Here is an 18062-nt window from a genome sequence, read left to right as displayed (position 1 = left end):
ATAACTTATTTTCTTAAAGAATTAGTCTTAACTTATAGCTGTAGAATGACTTTGATGAAAAGTATTAAATTATGGAATGCCAAGCATGAAACGAGTTGATGTGCAGACAAGAAAATTAATCTTCCTGCCAAACAACACAGTGAGTGTCCATAATTACTTTCTACTAAGAAGGAAGCTAATTCACAGAGCTAGAGCTGATAATCAGTTAGTACAACCCCACTCTGCTGTCAAAGCAGTTATCATAGCAGGCATACTCTTGTTTTCATTGGGTACTTATTTTTCTTTTTTTTTTTAAGAAAGACCATCCTATTTTAAAGTAACGACCGTTTTGGAGGAGTTGCATTTCTAAATCCTGCAGTGGCAGAGTTTGAGGGATAGAAAATGAAATGATTTAAGAAATCTTTAACACCACTGTAAATGGAGTTTAGTTATGGTAGTGTATGTAAAAATAAGTAAAAAATACAAATACGTTGGGAACATCTTGGAAACTCTTAGCTTCTTAGAGAGGCTAGAGATTGGAAAAGATTGTTCTCCTTCCCCTACTTGATTCCACGACCATCTCAAGATACCCTGTGTTGGTTTGTATCTCCGTGCTTCTCTAAGAGACTACCAAAAAATTCTAAAAGCTTAGTTCATGTAACTCAGTAAAACAGGTGTACCCAGATAATTCAACAAAACAAGGCACCCTTAATTTAAAGACATTCTTATTAGCCAACTATGTTAATTTCCACTCTGTTTAAAACACACAAAAATATTTTTCATATATGAAACTCAGTGGAGAAAATGAGACCTTTAAGCATGTAAGAACATCTGTAAACAGTGATGAGTGAAAAACTGAAGTTAAGAAACTTTCCTAATTGCTGTAAGTTTGTTTGTAATTTTAGTGGAAAGAAAACGATACAGGCCTAAGACAAAATTGCAGGAATCCAACTTGGTTAATCTCCTAAGATAGATATGTACAAACGTATATCTTTTTTATATAAACCATCCATCTCATTCAGATACCACAGGGAAAGTAAGCTTGCACGCTGGCTGCATATTTATTCTTGGGGGAAAGGAGAGTGATTTGGAAACTGGTTTGATTAAACCAGGAGCCTGAAGAATACTTATTTAATTGATAATATTACTAGACCTGGAATATAAAACCAGTCAAGAGAATAGGAAGACTGCATATCGAACTCCTTTGGCAAGTTTAAATTTAGTCATGTATCACTTAATGACAGGGATATACTCTGCGAAATGTGTCATTAGGCAATTTCATCATTGTATGATCATAGGATGTACTTAGTAGGATAGCCTACTACACATCTAGGCTACAAACCTATATAGCATGTTACTGTATTGAATACTGCAGGTCACTGTAAGACAATAGTAAGTTTTTTTGTGTCTAGACATAGAAAAGCAAATATGCTACACTCTGATGTTACCATGGCTACCACATCACTAGGCAATAGGAACTTTTCAGTTCCATTATAATGGGACTGCTGTCATATATGTGCTTCATCACTGACCAAACATCACTCTGTGGTGCATGACTGCTGGTAATATGTGACTGACATGGACATACATAACCAGAAATGGTCACCTGCTTGTCTACTGGGTCTCACCTGGTTATGGTTGTTGTTCCCCTTCCAGGGAGATACAGTTCAGAGAGTGACGTGTGGAGCTTTGGCATCCTTCTCTGGGAGACCTTCAGCTTAGGGGTTTGTCCGTACCCTGGACTGACAAATCAGCAAGCAAGAGAGCAAGTAGAAAGAGGTGAGCCAAATATATGCATTGTTAGTGTTCATATCCAGCCTTAGGGTAGGCAGTGCTGATAGTGTGTCTACTTGGGGAGCGGGTTGTTAAGGTCTCATAACACAGCCAAACACTCTAAAGGATTCCAGTGTGAGAGAGAGGTATATAGGCTTTTCTTCTACCTTTCTCTGCCTGGCCTGATATCTGCAGGATTGTGCTCTTCACTGTCATTAAGAGAAATCATTAGAGTGGCATTTCTCAAATTCTTGTATTCTATGCCAGATAAGCCTCCTTTTAAATAATATTCCAAATTGAAACATAGTTAGTCTTCAGTACATTTTTGAGAATGTGACAACATCATAGCACTGCCGAAGAAACCCTTTGGGGTTATGGGAATAACTAAGTAATGGTGAAATGCTTGCATGCACTTGTGTAGTGTACAGTCTCGACAAAAACAATGCTCTTGATAAATTGCAATGTCCTAATGTCAGGCCCCCATTGAGGGGCAGGGTTGTAGAACTGGGTGTAGGAAGATGCCTTTTTAACTTCCTTTCTACCTCTCACACACAGGCCCACACACACTACCAAATTCACTGCTGAAACACTGCCAACCAACAGACTGTAAAAGAATATGACTCTCATTCATTTTTATTTCCCTATTGAATTCACATTTAAAAATCCTCATCTTCCCTTGATCTTGAAAAACATAGGTTGTAGAAATGATTTTTTAAACTGCCCACAGCATCTAATTCTGAAAGTGAATTAGATGGACATACATAACACACATAACTAAAATATGCACTTATATGTGATGTATCTATCTTACATGAGACTTTCTGAGAAATGAACAAATTAAAAAATGTGTTCTTTGAACTAGAAGTCTGACTCTGTAATATTGAATTCTGTATAACCTGTAGAAAATAAAAAATCAGCATGCCCTGAAATGGATGTTTTTGTTTCTGTATACCTACAACGTGAGGTGCTAAACGTTCATAACTGTATAATGCCCCGTGTGAACACTGTTCTCCTTCTCTTGGGTCTTTAGGATACCGGATGTCAGCTCCCCAGCACTGTCCAGAGGATATTTCTAAAATCATGATGAAGTGTTGGGATTATAAACCTGAAAACCGCCCTAAGTTCAGTGAACTTCAGAAAGAGCTCGTTATCATCGAAAGAAAAATCACATAGTGACAGGATGGCGCCAAACTCAGCCTTCTGAACTCTGTCCTCCAGCAGAGTAACATTATTGTTCTCATTAACAATGAATTTACCTTCAATGGTCTTCTACCATTATTTTTTTTTATTAACTGGGTTTTTAAAAAGTATGTTTCACTTGTAAAAATCAAAGGCAAATTTATTAAAGAAATAGGCAGTCCTACCAAGGGCTTTCTTAGCTAACCATAGCAATCCTACCATTTCAGGCCATTGCAAATAATAGAAAAGCACAGGCTTCTAAGTGTGTGAAGGATAAAAGATATTTTTCACACCTTATTTCTACTTCAGGCCCAGTTTGTGGGCTGCCACCCTATTCCACAGACCCTACTCAGTTGGTGCTATAAACAGCATTGGTAATGCCATGTTTGCAGGACATGTTCCAACCACAGTTGGCTTTCTCCTCTGCCAAGGCAAGATTATATTTGTAAACAGAATTTTATATTGGGAATTATTTGGACCTCCTGGGGTTTTTCTTTTCTTTCTTGTTAGGTATAAGCCCAATGTAAGAAACATCATGTATCTACATTTTTTGTAAGGTTGTCATTTTCCTCCACCTTTGTCTGGGTATCAGAAAACAATACACATAGGCTGGGCATGGAGGCTCAATGCCTGTAATCCCAGCACTTTGGGAGGCAGAGGTGGGTTTGAGACCAGCCTGGCAACATGGTGAAACCCCATGTCTACTGAAAAAAAAAAAAAAAAAAAAAAACCCGCAATGCAAGAAACGTTATCAAAGAGCACCCTATTAGAGTTGAGGCAGTTACTTTTCAAGGATGTTATAGAGAGCTGTGAAGCAAGAAACAAGTTTATACAGGAGGGTGGGCTGGAGAAAAGGGCAGCTAGAATGACAAAGTAAAGAAGAAAGGGAAAATATAAACCTTATCAGAGTTATGCTTTTAAAAACACATTCTATTTAATAGTCTAAATTTACCAAAAAGGTCCTAAGAAGTGTTTTAGGAATTCATAGACTCCTAATGGTAACAAAAATTTTAGAGGAAACTGTAAAGCACAGATCCACAGAAATAAGAGCATACTTTTGGTTAAACATCTTCACCTTAGAGGGGCCATTCCAAAATGCAATTTCCTTCATTTGTACCAGTTTTTAGAGCTATCAGAATTTCATGATTCTAGTTCATCAACACATTCATGTGTGTATGCGCACACACACTACCAAGGTACAAGACAGATGTGAATGAAGTAGACAGTCTAGAAGTCAGGTGAATATTAATGAGGAAGATGATGACATAGGGTCAGCCCTCCCATTTCTAATTCCCGTATACTGCCCCCTGGACATTCATCTTAGCTGACAGGTATGCGAGCATAGTGCTGAAGATGTCTCATGTGGATAAAATGTAACTCAGTTAAAAGTAGGATTCTGCATCTTAACTGTTATCTAGGGAACTTACCCCACGATCTGTATATAGTTGCCTCTCAGGATAAATACGTATATAGAAGATGGTCACGCTCAGGGCTAAATATGTTCTGGAAGCCTTTTATAAGTTCTCAGGCCTGTGACCAGATAAACATCACCTTAGTGATTATTTGGTCTGCATTCATTGGAAGAGCTTAGGGATAGAAAATTCCTCCTGCCCTTTCTTAGCTGTTTGCTGCCTATACCATTGCACAGAACTCACACTATACTTTAAAGAGTATCAAAGACAATACTGAAGAGAAAAGTAACTTGTATCTATCAATCATTTCAATCTTCTTGCAGATTTCATACATATTTAACGATTAGTACATTCAGACTTAAAGGGAACTTTCTTTTGATGGTGCATACTATGGTAAATCAAAGCACAAACTTACATATTAAGTGCTATGGTATATTCAGGCACTTGCCAGCCTTCAAAAGTAAGAATAAAATGGGATATTCCTACCGTTTTTTTTCAGTATTTCTAAGTGAATCTCTGTTTGTAATATTCTTTGTCTGTTTAAAGAAAACAGCCTGCCATCACATAATGGCTTCATGCTAAGCTCTCAGCAAGGAGAGAGAAGGATGGTTTTGGCTTCAGTTTTATAAACAAGACCTAAAGCTTAATCCTTGCATTCTGGCATAAAGAATGAACACAGCATTGATATTTCACTCATCCAGTCTGTTAGAATTTGCAATTCACATCATTACCCTGTGCTTAAATTTAAAAAGCTTTTCAACACATCATGACATGTAGCATTTAAATTCCATTTTATTCTTTGTCCAAAAGCAGGCAGTGGCATAGTTCAAGATTAGTAACTCCGTAGAGTCTCTCAGGATCCTCTCAGTCATATAGAATATTAAATTTAATATAGGCACATACATTAAGAAGAACTTATACAAACAGTTTTTCACTGTTAATTTTGTTGTGCTTGAAGCATAATTTATTCATCCCTTCTGTCACTGATAATTAATGGAATTATGTACTGTAGGAAGCTAATCCATGCCCAAGAAACACACATATACTGTTCTGAATGTACAAGTTGATGTAGGGAAAGGAAGCTTCAGAAATGTACACAATCCTATGATTTGTTCAGTAAGAAAAGAATTGTAACCAAAATTTCTTCAGGTCTGGATGTAATTAGTCCAGTCACAAATCTTTGTGTTAATGGATTATACAGGATATATATATTATACAGGATATATATATATCTTCTATAATCTATTCACACACACACACACACACACACACACACACACACATAACTACTGCATAGTTCCTCTCATAAGTCCTTCAGTTTATTAAAATGGGGGGAAGTAAACACAGTAGTCTCTCTCTCACTGGTGTCTTTCTACCTTGAATCACTAAGGCCTTTATGCAAAAATTTAGGTTGTCCATCATTTTACAAGGAAAGAAATTTTTCAACGATTAACATTTATTACCCACATGTGAAACCTAAATGAATTTTGTATTCCATGTAATCTAAGGTTACTTCCCAAAGCCAACATACTCTTTCTCTTCCAGGAAAATGATAATAAAATTGACAGGCTTTGTATAACTTTCAGAAACTGAAGCTTTATTTCAGCCCATCCTGCCACGAGGTCTCCAGTGAAAGGTCTCCTGTAATTGTTTCTCTTTTATCTCCCAAATTTAATGTAGGCAATAAAATTCTCCTTCCATAATTCACATACAATATTACTGAAACATCTTATTAGCAGATAAGTGTAGACCAAGAGCCTAATTTGTTGGGTATTTTCAGTGCACATTTCACAGTTGTTTTTCACTTTAAGATCATTTTGAAAAGAAAACAAAATGCTTTGTCATTGAAATCGTTTTAATTTCCTTTAAACCATAATTTGGTTTTTCTATCTATATTATATTCATTTCAGTTTTCCCAAATAATTTTTATGAAGTTTGGTTAGTACCACAAAATAATTAGGGCCTCACAATACTAGTGTTAGATTATGTCAAGAGGACAGTGTTTTAGTTTCAACATATGCCACCCACTGAGGACCTTGTAATGGGATAAAAATTAAAATGCAACAATCCAAATAAATTATGATGTAACAATACAGATATCTGAATCATAAGTCACTGTTGTTCAGGGTTACTTCAGTCATACCACTTTATAATTAATTCTTGTGAGTCATCAGATTTGTAAGAGTGTACCTGAAAACCTTACTTAGTATACTTACGGCCACGTATCTTTTGAAGATTGATATTTTCTGAAAAAGGGTTGTTTGCCTCAGCCCTCTTCTTTTTACATGTACTCCCTTTATTATTATTTTAGCTGTTTCTTATCAACAAAATTGGCTGCCCATAGTTAGTGCTGTGAGTCATGGAAACACTTGCTTTTGCATTTAGGAGGTCAGAGCCTCCCACAAAACAAAGAATGGTGCAAAATAAGAGCAGCAGAGACCGACAATTGGGAAAGACATGTTTTCTTTAGGTATTCATATCTTAGCTAAATGGGATCAAATTATATATGAAAATGAATTTATATTACATTTCCATTATACTAAGTTAGTTGTGAAAGTTTACCAAAATAAAGTGTTACTTCTTTTATGACTAACTCTGATTTGCTTATACATATCAGAATGTTCATTAAACATTTTAATTTCATTTATTTTTCTATGTTTTGATTAGTTTCATATCAAGTCTGAATACTGTATATTTTGGAAGAATCCAAAACCACATATTTATTTCTGCAAAAGAAGATACTCTGATTTTAAAAGTCAGGATTTCATGTACCAAGAATGACCTACCTGAAGGAGATTTTATTACACTCCTAGAGTCCCAAAACTTCTCCTTTAAAAAATAATGCTGTCCTACAGAGGTGTATAAACTATATGCCTTAGCCATAATTTAAGGACATATTTAGTACCCCATTAAAAACCATCCTCTGCCTTATACTGATTCAGAGATTAAATTTCAAACTATTTAGTGTAGGCATTAGCAATCAGCCACCTAATAAGGACTGACATTCTTGGGTGGCATAAAAATCCTGGTGTGCTAGATTCTTAATCACTTTAAACTACATAGAAGTAGTAAGCATAGACTTCAGTATATTTGTTAATAAGGTGCTGAGGCAAGCAAATTCAAATGCAAAAGAGGGAGGAACCAGTTATTCCAAGGCAGAGTGATGCACCCCACACAGTGTGAATTAAAGTGAAACAAAAACTTGGACAATGTCTTAGGAAGCCTGAGGAGAACATACTACAAGGCCTCATCCTGTCCTATGGAAAATAAAAAAGATAGCAGAGCTAAAGCAAAAGTAGTCATGCAGTGTGTGGGCCTTAGCAAGAGAGCAAACCAAATACCTCTCTTTGTGTTAGGAACAGTGTGATATTCCCAGCTCAGAGATGACTGTGTGCTGAGCAGTGCTTATATTTATTATTTTCCCAACTAATGGATTTGGTCATATGTATTCCAGTTTTTCAGAGACTACCCAAAGCCTCTTTACATTTGCATTGGTTATATTTAATATTTCTTAAACTAAGATCACTGATTATTTATACATTATTAGAAATCTTTGGTTACAGTGAGGCTTAACCTGGGCTAAAGTCTCCTAAATGAGAGCACACTTAGATCAGCCCTTTTCACCTTTGGACTAATATTAACTAAATGGCTCCTAGAGTTACCCCACAGAGGAAGCTTATTGTGATGAGCGCCACTGTGGGGAAACATAGTATTCAGCAGAGAAATGGAAGAATACAAGTAGCAATGTTCCTTGTCTTTAGTAACATTTGAGGGAAGGTAATTGAAGCCCTGAAGCTTCTCAGGGTGCAGCTAAAGTAAGACGAAAATTCAGAGAAAGAGACATCCAGAGAGGAAGGTTGAATGGAAATGAAGGGCAGTAACAAAGCACCATGTAAAATGACTCAAAGCCAACAATAAATGCAATGGCAATAAGGGAAACTATCCCTCACAAAGGATCTGAGGAGCTTCCTGCTGTGTGTTATTAAATAGTACATGCCTCTCAAGTCTCTACGACACTTTTTTAAAGGACATTGAATTGAACATTCGTTTAATTTTCCCTTTGCTCCCTATAATCTTGAGAGGTAACTACCATTATTGAATGAGAATTACCCTTGCTCTGTTTTTCTGTGAGGTGGCTCACACAATGGTGGTTCAGCCCTCTCCCTAAGCAGTGGCAAGCTGAGTAATGGAACACATATGTCTAGGATAGCCAGCATTCAAGAAAATTGCTGTGAACACTTTATTTTAATAAAGAACAAAGTTCTTGCAGGTTTGTGACACAAAGACAGATTTAGCTTCCCTCTTGTCAGCAAATTTGTAAGAATCTCAAAACAAGTGAATATTTGGGATTCACTCTAAGGGATTCAAATCCTGAATTTCTAAACTATCTTCTCAAATATTATAATTGAGGCCAGCAAGATGCAAGTTTTCTACCAAGTAACAAACTGTTCTACGTAATAGTGTTGATGCTGGAAGTGGAATGTTATGTTTTCCCTTAGCTGTATTCATTCAGGAAGTTCTTGAACGTCTACTACATGAGGTGTGTGTTGGTGGGGGAATAGTACCAGGTGCTAGTTTTTCCAGTGTTTGTTTTTGACTTCTGATTAGTATTTCCTTTTCTCATCTTTAGTTTCTCAAGATTCTACTTTACCAAAATAGTAAAGCCTTTATCATCAGCTTATATTGAATAATGTCATAATTGGCCTCAACCAAAAAGTTTCTCCTCAGGTGCTTGGGAGGGGTGGGGGTGCTGCCTTCTAAGGAACTCCCAGGCACCTACTTAGCAAAGCCAGCTACACACACAGTATGCAAGAAGCCCCATGATGGATGCAGGTTAGAATACAAAGACCTGGTTGGAATCCTAGATGTGGAGACAGGATGATCACGTGGCACTTGTTAGATGAGTAACACTACCAGCAGAAGCTCCTGGGAAATTTTCTCAATGCAGCAAGATTTCTGTGAGTAGAGGTATCGTGGAAGGCAGTCTATTGACTTGACCAAGTAAGCTGATCAGGTGCCCTCCTCTACCTGCTAAAGAAGTATGAAAACGCTAGCAATAATTGCTTTATCTTAAATTCCTGGACATACTCAATTCTTCCATTCCACTGTTCGACTCCCAGTACCTTTTATTGTTTTCTTCGCACTCTTCTTGTTTAGCAAAAGTCTCAAAGTATTTCAATTGTGTAATGTTAAAGGGTTCTTTACATAGCTTCAGAAAACAGGGCAGCAAATATGAAGCCTTAAATTCAAAACAAGCCATTCTACCTAGATATACAGACCCCAGAGCACCACTGCATGAAGGTATCTCTACTCTACAGTTCCCCAAAGCAGTATTCTTCCTGAAATGCCAAACATCACACTATTTTCCTATTTGCTAAGAATCGGAATAAGCATTTTCTAAATGCTATCCAAAGCAGGTTCTAAAATGACACAGTAAAAAGCCGGATTTAAACTGTAACCAAAGTAGACAATAGAAATACCACTTTACCCCTTTGTCATTGGTTAGAATACACTTGCAAAAGCTGTAACGACTTAAGCAGTTTGTCTGATCCCAGAAGATCATACCTTCTTTGGAAAGCACAGGACAGATATCAGTGAGAAACAGTGTTCTGAGCAACACACAATAAATTTAAGAGGCCATAAAAAATAAATCTCCATTCATACAAGGGAGCAGCAAAAACCTGAACAGGAACAAAAAACTGTGATAGTCCAAACTCCTTTTTCATATAGCTCTTGTCAAATGGTATAACCTTGGGGTCTTCTTTGAATTGCCTGGACAATATTTATGAAACTAAAAACTAAATTCCCCCCAGTGGGGGAGGGGGGGATCAGATCTCTAACCTGGATTCAAAGCCTTAGAGGCCAAGAGGGAATCTGGAATCTGGCATCACTGAGATCCTAGGTAAAAACCAACCTGACAGTGTTTTGTAGCTCACTGGTTCCTGCTTTTATTTTTAAGCCCAAAAGAAAAAAGAAACACACCCTCTTATGTAAGAATTTCCCTTTTACAAATAATTTGACTTGTTAGACATAAACTTGCCTGCCTGCTCTTAAATGCCAGATTGTTGCAAGCAAATGCAGAGGGAAAGGTTACCAGAACCATGCTTAATAGGACTTTGAATATTTTCTCTTTACCTAAAGTATGTTGCTTATATTTAGACTTTAAGATGCTGTGGAGCCCTATCCCATGCCAGGCCAGTTTGAATTGCTTTCCTTCAATAACAATCAGAAGACCAGTCCAACAGAAGTGAGCTTGTCATAATTGCACCTTAGATTCTAGACCTCTCATACCTGCAGCATACAGAATATGTACATATTCAAGTGGAATTCACTATTTTTGGCTTTAGTGTCAAAGGGATTGATTCTAAAAGGTTCATCTAATTTTATAATCCTATGATTCTAAATTCAATCCCCAATATAGATTCTAAGCATCACATCAAATCAAAATCAAAGGGAAAAGGAAACTGGTCGAGAGAGGTCTCGGTTATTTCAAAGCCATGACCACAGTGGCCAAAGACGTGAAACTCTTAACACCAGCTGAGCATTTCACTGTACAAAATGTCAGTTACCTAGTTCCATCCTGTGACATGATCAGACTGTCAATGTGGACCAGTGGCCAGGAGCTTATTCAGGGACCATTTGGGTTCATCACTCTTCACAGAGCATTGAGGTTTCCCACTGAAACAGCTTCTTTAGTCAGACACCAACAGATTTTACATAAATTTGCATTTAGATGTATTAACTTGGATGGCATAATTGAGCATCTGAGTGAATATAGTAGGGGTTGGTGGTGGTACAAATTATGCTGGCTTTATGTTACCATTTTGTGTTTTTTCATGGTTTTGTGTGTCTGGCAAGTGCCCTAAAAGATTGGAACACTCTAAAGTCATAGACATACAACCATATGAGAAAGCCGAGATGAAAAAAACAGAAGAATAAAATCAAATTGTCAAGATTCCAGCAACAGCCCTGACTTCTTCAGGAACCCAAGCAAATTGAAAGCCAAGACAAAATGTACAAATGGTGCCCATACCATGACAGTGAGTGGTGGTGGAAATGCTCTAGGGCTCTCATAGTGAGTGGTGGTGGAAATGTGATTTTTCTGAGTTGCTTTTTCCCCTTTAATAGATGAGTTTGAGATGATGGAGTAGGAGTGGGACTCTCAGGCACTTCTGGTAAAGACGTTCCACTGCAAGCAGCATTTTGAGCAAGCACTGCTGTGGCTTGCCAATTTAGGGTCCATTGAATGTCAGGCTAAAGCACCTCTAATCATTTTTGTTGTTTTAAGATTATATATTTGTGAAGTGGATAAACACTGGAAATAGGGTGCTTCTTCTGGAAAGTTCAGTGTAAAACACAAACAAGGCTTTGGCTAGTGTATCTGGCTTTATAAACAAGTCTGAAAATGAATGAGAGCTAAGTATGTAAAATGGTTGTGTCTATCTCATCATTTTAACTCAGATCTGTATTTAACACTTATTTATTTGTAGTTTTTACATCCAGAAGAAATACACTTTGAACTTTGGCTAACATTGTAGGATTTTTAAAATTTGTTTCTACATTTTTAAAGCATGATTTCATCATTTTTGTAAACTGAGATCATTTTTTAATTGCCTGTTCTTTTCCAATAGACCAGTTACCCATATGTCTGCAGAACCTCTTTATTGTATTCTTATAATAAATGTAAAATATTTGTAGCAAACTGTGCCTTGTCTTATTCAGTCTTTCCATCATGTTTACATTTCTGTTCCTTTTCCACGTAAATATGCTCCAAGTAGATGAAAAGGCAGGCAAGATTTCCGTGGCCTCCTAGGGATGTAACAGTGCATAAAAATTATTAGCTTTCAGTTTCTCTGTAATTAAACTTATGAGTTCTGATGATATTGGGTGTGTGTTGCTTACAGTCCAATCACTGCTTCCTATTTAAAAATCAAAACTGTAATGTAGCTCAAGTCCCAGTTCTCTGCATGAAGTAGCTACTTGCCTGTTTTTTGGTGTTTTACTTTTGTTTTTTGTTTTGTTTTGCTTTTCATAATGAGATTTGTTTAGACATAACACAAGGATTTGGGGGAGAAAGATGGCTAAGAGAGATGTTTGGAAAACAGGCTGAAGCCTGCTACCCTAGAGCAGTTCAGATGTATATCCTTGCCAGTCCCATACAGGACTGAGCTGGTCACAGAGCCATCGCTTAACTTCTGTGTACCCTTCAGTCGGCAAATCAATAACCTTCGTAAAACCACCTGCTTTTACACAGGTTTTGAGCAATATATGCTTTCCTTGTATTAAACAATGCCCCCTCCTCATCCCTGAGCTTGGATTAGAAGAGTCAATCACCACCGCTTCTCAAAAACACACTTGTTTACTGTTCCTGGGGTAGGCCGAAAGCTGCTTAGGATAGAAAAAATGAATCCATGCAATCCTCTTCACTCTCCTGCTTCCACAGCACCCCCTATCCAGAGCTGTGTGCTTCTGGGCCCTTGGTGAATTCATTTTCCCCATAGCTCTTAATTGTCTGTCTGGAGTTGCATCCTCTGCTCCAGCAGGTTTGATTTCTGGCACAGTCTCCTAGACAACCTGTGCTTTCACTGACTTCTATTAATTAGGACCAGGTGCATTCATCACCAAGGAAGGTTAGCTATCAGACTGAAATCCATCCCATTCCCCAAGATGAATGAATAGCAACCCTGAAATCCTGTAGTTCTTTTGGTGTTTAAAGTCCCCCATTTCATTTCACACTCCCCGCTTTAGCTGATTTCTTCAGCCAAATGGTGATGTTGCTTGTAGAAAAAAAGAAAAGAGAAAACAAATGTAAGAACTAGTTTCTATTAACAGCAACAATGGTTCCCCCTTCAATTAAAAACTAAGTCTAGATGAAGTGCTTTTTTAAACTCCCCAGATGTGGTGGTACGTGTGGACTGGCCAACACACTTAGGTCAAACTTGTGTTGAGTACAGTGAGTTCCAAATTTCTCTTCAAAGAATAAGTATACCAGTATGTTCAGTCTCTGCATTCTTTGTTCTCCATTTTAATGTTTAACTTCCTTGTTCCCTTCCTCTCCTTGCCTCTAGTTTCAGTAAATGACCTTCCAGCCAGCTCTAATCAGTAGTTCATATCTGTAACCCTGGTCATGTGCTCTGTCCTGAGTCACTCTGGTCACCTGCTCTGATCTGAATCACCTTCAGTCACCTGTTCCGAACTGTCATTCCCACCAAAACTTCTCACCATGCCACTCTGGCACTTACCCTTGCTGTCTTTAAAACAGCCAGTAGGAATTAGCTTAAAATGTGCAGTCCAACCCTGGCCAATAGGGAAATGACACAGCAGTAGGGGTGACCTGCATCAGGGTTAAGAACACCTCCCCCTCTCCTGTTCAAGTGTGCTCTCGTCACTGCTTCATTTGTGAGATGCACCCTTTTATTGAAGTAAAAATTGCCTTGCTGAGATTTATGTTCAAGTGCTATTTCTTTTGTGACACCAAAACTTTGCTTCTAACACTTGTGATTATGCCCAAGGAAGGCTGATGGTGCTGGGTTCCAAAGCTGTCTAGTGTTGAAATAAGCACCAAGCTGGGAGCTGGGAAACTCAGGATCTCATTCCTGGTTGGACTCTCGCTAGTTTGTAAACTTATCCAATTGGATCCTTTCTCCCAGGACTGATACTTGAAGGACAGAAGGAACAGCCTGAGAGCATTCACTAAAGCAGAGTCCATTCCCCCTAGGAAAGTGTTGCTGTAATTCCTACTACCCAGTTCTCCAGGACACCCTTAGTTTTTTCCATTTCCGAACCCCATTCTCTAGCCTCCCCATTGACTTTGGAGCCCATGACAGCCTTGTAGAGAATTCCCATGTTTTTTACTTAAGTCATCCATAGTCCATGGAGCCAAGGAGCCAAGGCTCCTGACCTATGCGACGATCTCTAAGACACCTTCCAGCTTTGAGATTCTGTGATCTCCCAAGGCTTCTTGACTCATCTCAAATATCCAAACACCAATGCTGTATGGGGTGAGGTCTGTTCCTTTCCTTAAACAACATGGCTGTTGAAATTCAAGAGTGATGAGAAAAAGGAAAGTTTCCCTCACCTAATGTGCAGCTGATTATCCAAACTAAGCTTTTTAATGTTTCCCCCAGCTCTAAAGTTAAGTAATTCAAAATTATAAATGGTTCTTTTGCAGTCTCCCTGTGGTAACCAGTGGTATCATAGGATAGTTAAATGATAAGGTCAATGGACTAGACATTTTGAGGGGCTAATTGATCTATCACAGCAATATAAATGCCAAGAATTAATAGAAAAACAAATGTCATAGGAAGCTGAGATACTGACAGCCTTAGAAGCTACTCTCTTACGGCCTCTGTCTCAGTAACGCTTAGTCTTCTTAGTCCACATTCAGAAGGGCCTTTCCCTTTCCTGAAAATAAAAAACTCACAAAATGTTTCCTTCTAAGCCTAGGTAAAAGCCAATAAATAAGCCTGTTGATATTTCATCCCAAGCTGATTTCCCAAATAGCTCCTGGAGTCCTTCCCTCTGCCTTCCACTCACTTCTTGTCCTCCTGCCAAATGTCAAGGAATGAATCTGACACGATGCAGCACAGCATGTCTCTGAGGAAGGTACTTAGGATACATGTGTCTTATGTAAGGAAGTTGGTGGGGCAGGTGAAGGATTTGCTCACTGGTGACCCATCCAGGCTCATAGTCTTATAGCCTTAGAACAGTGAGGATCATCCTATCAAAACAGCCAAATCTTTGGAAGCAGGCTTTTCTTTATTTTCTCCTCCAGGATTGCACACTGCATTAGTCTTCCAGGGAATACCAGTAATGGGGACATCTTATCTGTTCTGGCATTACTTTTTATGCCCAAACAGTAAAGTAAAGCAAAGGAGCAGCCATCTGTTCCAGCCAGATTAACCCCCAAGTTTCTTTTTGTGTCAAACTAATGGCAGTCACTCCCCTGTGCAGGTCTAACGAATATAGAAACTTGGAACTGAGAGACCAGCGACTTCCAGCACCATCCCTCCCACTCTTAGCTTCACTGCTCCCTCCCATTCTTCCTTTTCTTTTCTCTCAGGCACATCTTTCTCCTGGTCTGAAATGAGTCCTCTATCAATATATGCCACAGTTTCTTGCCCCAAAGCAGATGTTCCAAGAATATAATCTTTGGTCTCTATTGGGAAGACCAGAGATCATTCACAAGATTAAGCATAAGGTCAAAGAGGAGAATAAGAAATAAAATCTAACTGTAAAGAGCAGGAAAAAAACCAAGCATCTGGAATTTGTTAATTACTGCAATTAGGCAATAAATGGCACTGGATCTCTTGAGAACCAAAACAAACAAGAAGGAGTACTTGTATTAGAAAATGAAAAAGGCTGAAAAATGAATTAAGCATTTAACTTAAAAGATCAGAAAAAAAGTTATTCTAGGACTTTATGTTTTCTAAGATTGAGCATGAGTCATGGCAATGGTCCTCAGCTGGGAGTCATTCTGACCCCCAAGGGACATCTGACGATGTCTGAAGACATATTTCTATGGTCACACTGGGAATACTACTGGTATATAGTAGACAGAAGACAGGGCTGCCACTAAACATCCTCCAGTGCACAGATTAGATCCATATCAAAGAGTTATATGACCCAAAGTGTCAGCAGTACCATGACTGAGAAACCTTGAGTCATGGGGCCTATCTGAATTTCTATCCAGGAGCAGGAAAGCACTCTAACTGGACAAAGTTTAAAGGAAGAGGAGAAGACAAAAATAAGAGTGTTTTAAAATGTATTTCCCATAATTTGGCATATTTGATATATTGCTTACACACAGAAAATCTAGAGGATTAGCAAAGCCAAGACTTAGTTCTTTAAGGCCATCCTCTAATGAGATTTACCAAGAAAAAAAGAATAAACCATATGAGGATTTTTTTTCAAAAAGCAGATATAAAAACCTACAGAAACAGCAGTGACTGAAAAGGTAGTAAATGAATACTATGAACTTTATGCTAATAAATTAGAAAACTTAAAATGGATTGACTTATTCCTGGGAAAAATATAATATACCAAAGCAAACTCAAAAAGAAATAGACATTCAGAGTAGTTCTATAACCATTAAAGAACTTAAATCAGTAGTCTAAAATGTTGCCACAGCATTTATTTCAGGGAACTGAAGATTTGTTTTTATACATAAAGTTGTACAAAAATGTCCATAGAAGCTTTTTTCAAAACAGCCAAAAACTTGAAACTTCCCAAATGTTCTTCAGTAGATGAGCTGTAAACTATAGCATTTCCATGAGATACTACTTAGTAATAAAAAGTAGTAAATTATTGATACAACTTAGATGAATCTCAAGAAAACCATGCTAAGAAAAAAAAAAGCCAATCTTAAAGGGATAAATACTGCGTCATTTATATAACATTGATGAAAGAACAACAGAGTTAGAGAACACATTAACAATTGGCAGGAGCTAGAGATGGGGGAGAAGGATGAGGGAGGCTATGAATGAGTAACATGAGGCAGTCTTGTGCTGATGGCACAGTTCAGTGTCATGATTATAGTGCTGGTTTCACAAGGCTACATGTGATAAAACTGCATAGAGCTACAGAGCTACATGTGCACAACCACATCAATGGGTACATGTATAACCAATGCAATTTGAATAAGCTCTATGGGTTATACCCATGTCAAGTTCTTGGAGGCAGCCAGGAGACACATACATGGATTTCCCTGTGCATTCCTTTGCAACCCCTTGTAAATATATAATTATTTCAAAGTGAAAAGTTTAAAAAATGATTATATAAGAAAACAAGAATCTTCCTACAAAAACAACACCAGATAAAGAGGTATAGGACTTGGAGGTGATCCACCATGCTTCCAAGGAAGAGATAATTTTTGCAAACTCTTCCAGAAAAAAGAAAAAACAAATGACAATGCTTCTCTAATCTATCTAACGAGATAACTGAAAACAAAGTACAAGGAAAATACAAAAAAAACACACGCCAAACTTAATCATGAATATAGATTAACTTCTCCCAAAGTAAAGGCAAAGTTAACTCAGTGATGAATAAAATATATAAAATATTAATTTTGAATTAGATTTATTCTAAGAATAAAAGGTTGATTTTTATAAAAGTTATTAATATAAATTAGCACATTAACAGAACAAGGAAGAAAAAAACACATAAAATTCTTCCAGGCCATCAAAAAAACTTAGAAAATTAGGGGAGAAATGTAACTTCTTTAAAATTATAAAAAAGATCTACAAAAATCCACAGCAAATATTGGCCACAACAATGAAGCATTAGAAGCATCCCTTTTAAAATAAGAGCCAAGAGCCACACATGATTGCTTGTGTCTACAAGCAATTCCAGCTACTCAGGAGGCTGAGGTAGGAGGATTGCTTGAGGCCAAGAGTTGGAGACCACCAGCCTGGACAACATAGGAAGACCCCATCTCTATGCACCCCCCATTTATGCACATAAATAAGGGACACAGAAAGGGAATATCAACCACCATTTCTGTCCAGTCTTGTATGGGAGACTCCAGCTACTACAGAAAGACAAGAAAAATAAATACTGTATAAGGTATAATGATTGGAAAGAAAAATTCTTCTTCATAGATATGATTGCTTATATTTTACACCCTAGAAAATACATTATTTAAGTGAATAAGAGTTTAGCTAAATTTCTAGATACAAGATTAACATGAAAAAAATATTTTTCTATTTACCAAAGGATAAG

General features: G+C 37.6%; 1 protein-coding gene and 1 long non-coding RNA gene across 10 annotated transcripts in view; one reads left to right on the top strand and one right to left on the bottom strand.

Annotated features, from left to right (window-relative positions):
• Window positions 1-12045, top strand: part of FER (FER tyrosine kinase) — a 530899-nt gene extending 518854 nt beyond the window's left edge. For all 9 annotated transcript variants that reach the window (XR_013532179.1, XM_078365065.1, XM_078365066.1 and 6 more), the window contains 2 exons: window positions 1636-1758; window positions 2783-12045. Coding sequence is in view for 8 of the 9 variants with exons in the window: in XM_078365065.1 (XP_078221191.1) it covers window positions 1636-1758; window positions 2783-2925 (266 nt within the window). In the remaining variant the exon portion in view is untranslated. The remainder of the gene's footprint in view (window positions 1-1635; window positions 1759-2782) is intronic.
• The window catches only part of LOC118151432 (uncharacterized), a 51386-nt gene that overhangs the window by 20110 nt on the left and 13214 nt on the right, over window positions 1-18062 (bottom strand). Inside the window, exon 2 of the long non-coding RNA XR_004739742.3 lies at window positions 1608-12152. This is a non-coding gene — a long non-coding RNA (uncharacterized LOC118151432). The remainder of the gene's footprint in view (window positions 1-1607; window positions 12153-18062) is intronic.

This window comes from Callithrix jacchus, chromosome 2 (assembly GCF_049354715.1).
Source record: "Callithrix jacchus isolate 240 chromosome 2, calJac240_pri, whole genome shotgun sequence".
Lineage (NCBI taxonomy): Eukaryota > Metazoa > Chordata > Mammalia > Primates > Cebidae > Callithrix > Callithrix jacchus.
This window is presented reverse-complemented; position numbering and strand designations above follow the sequence as displayed.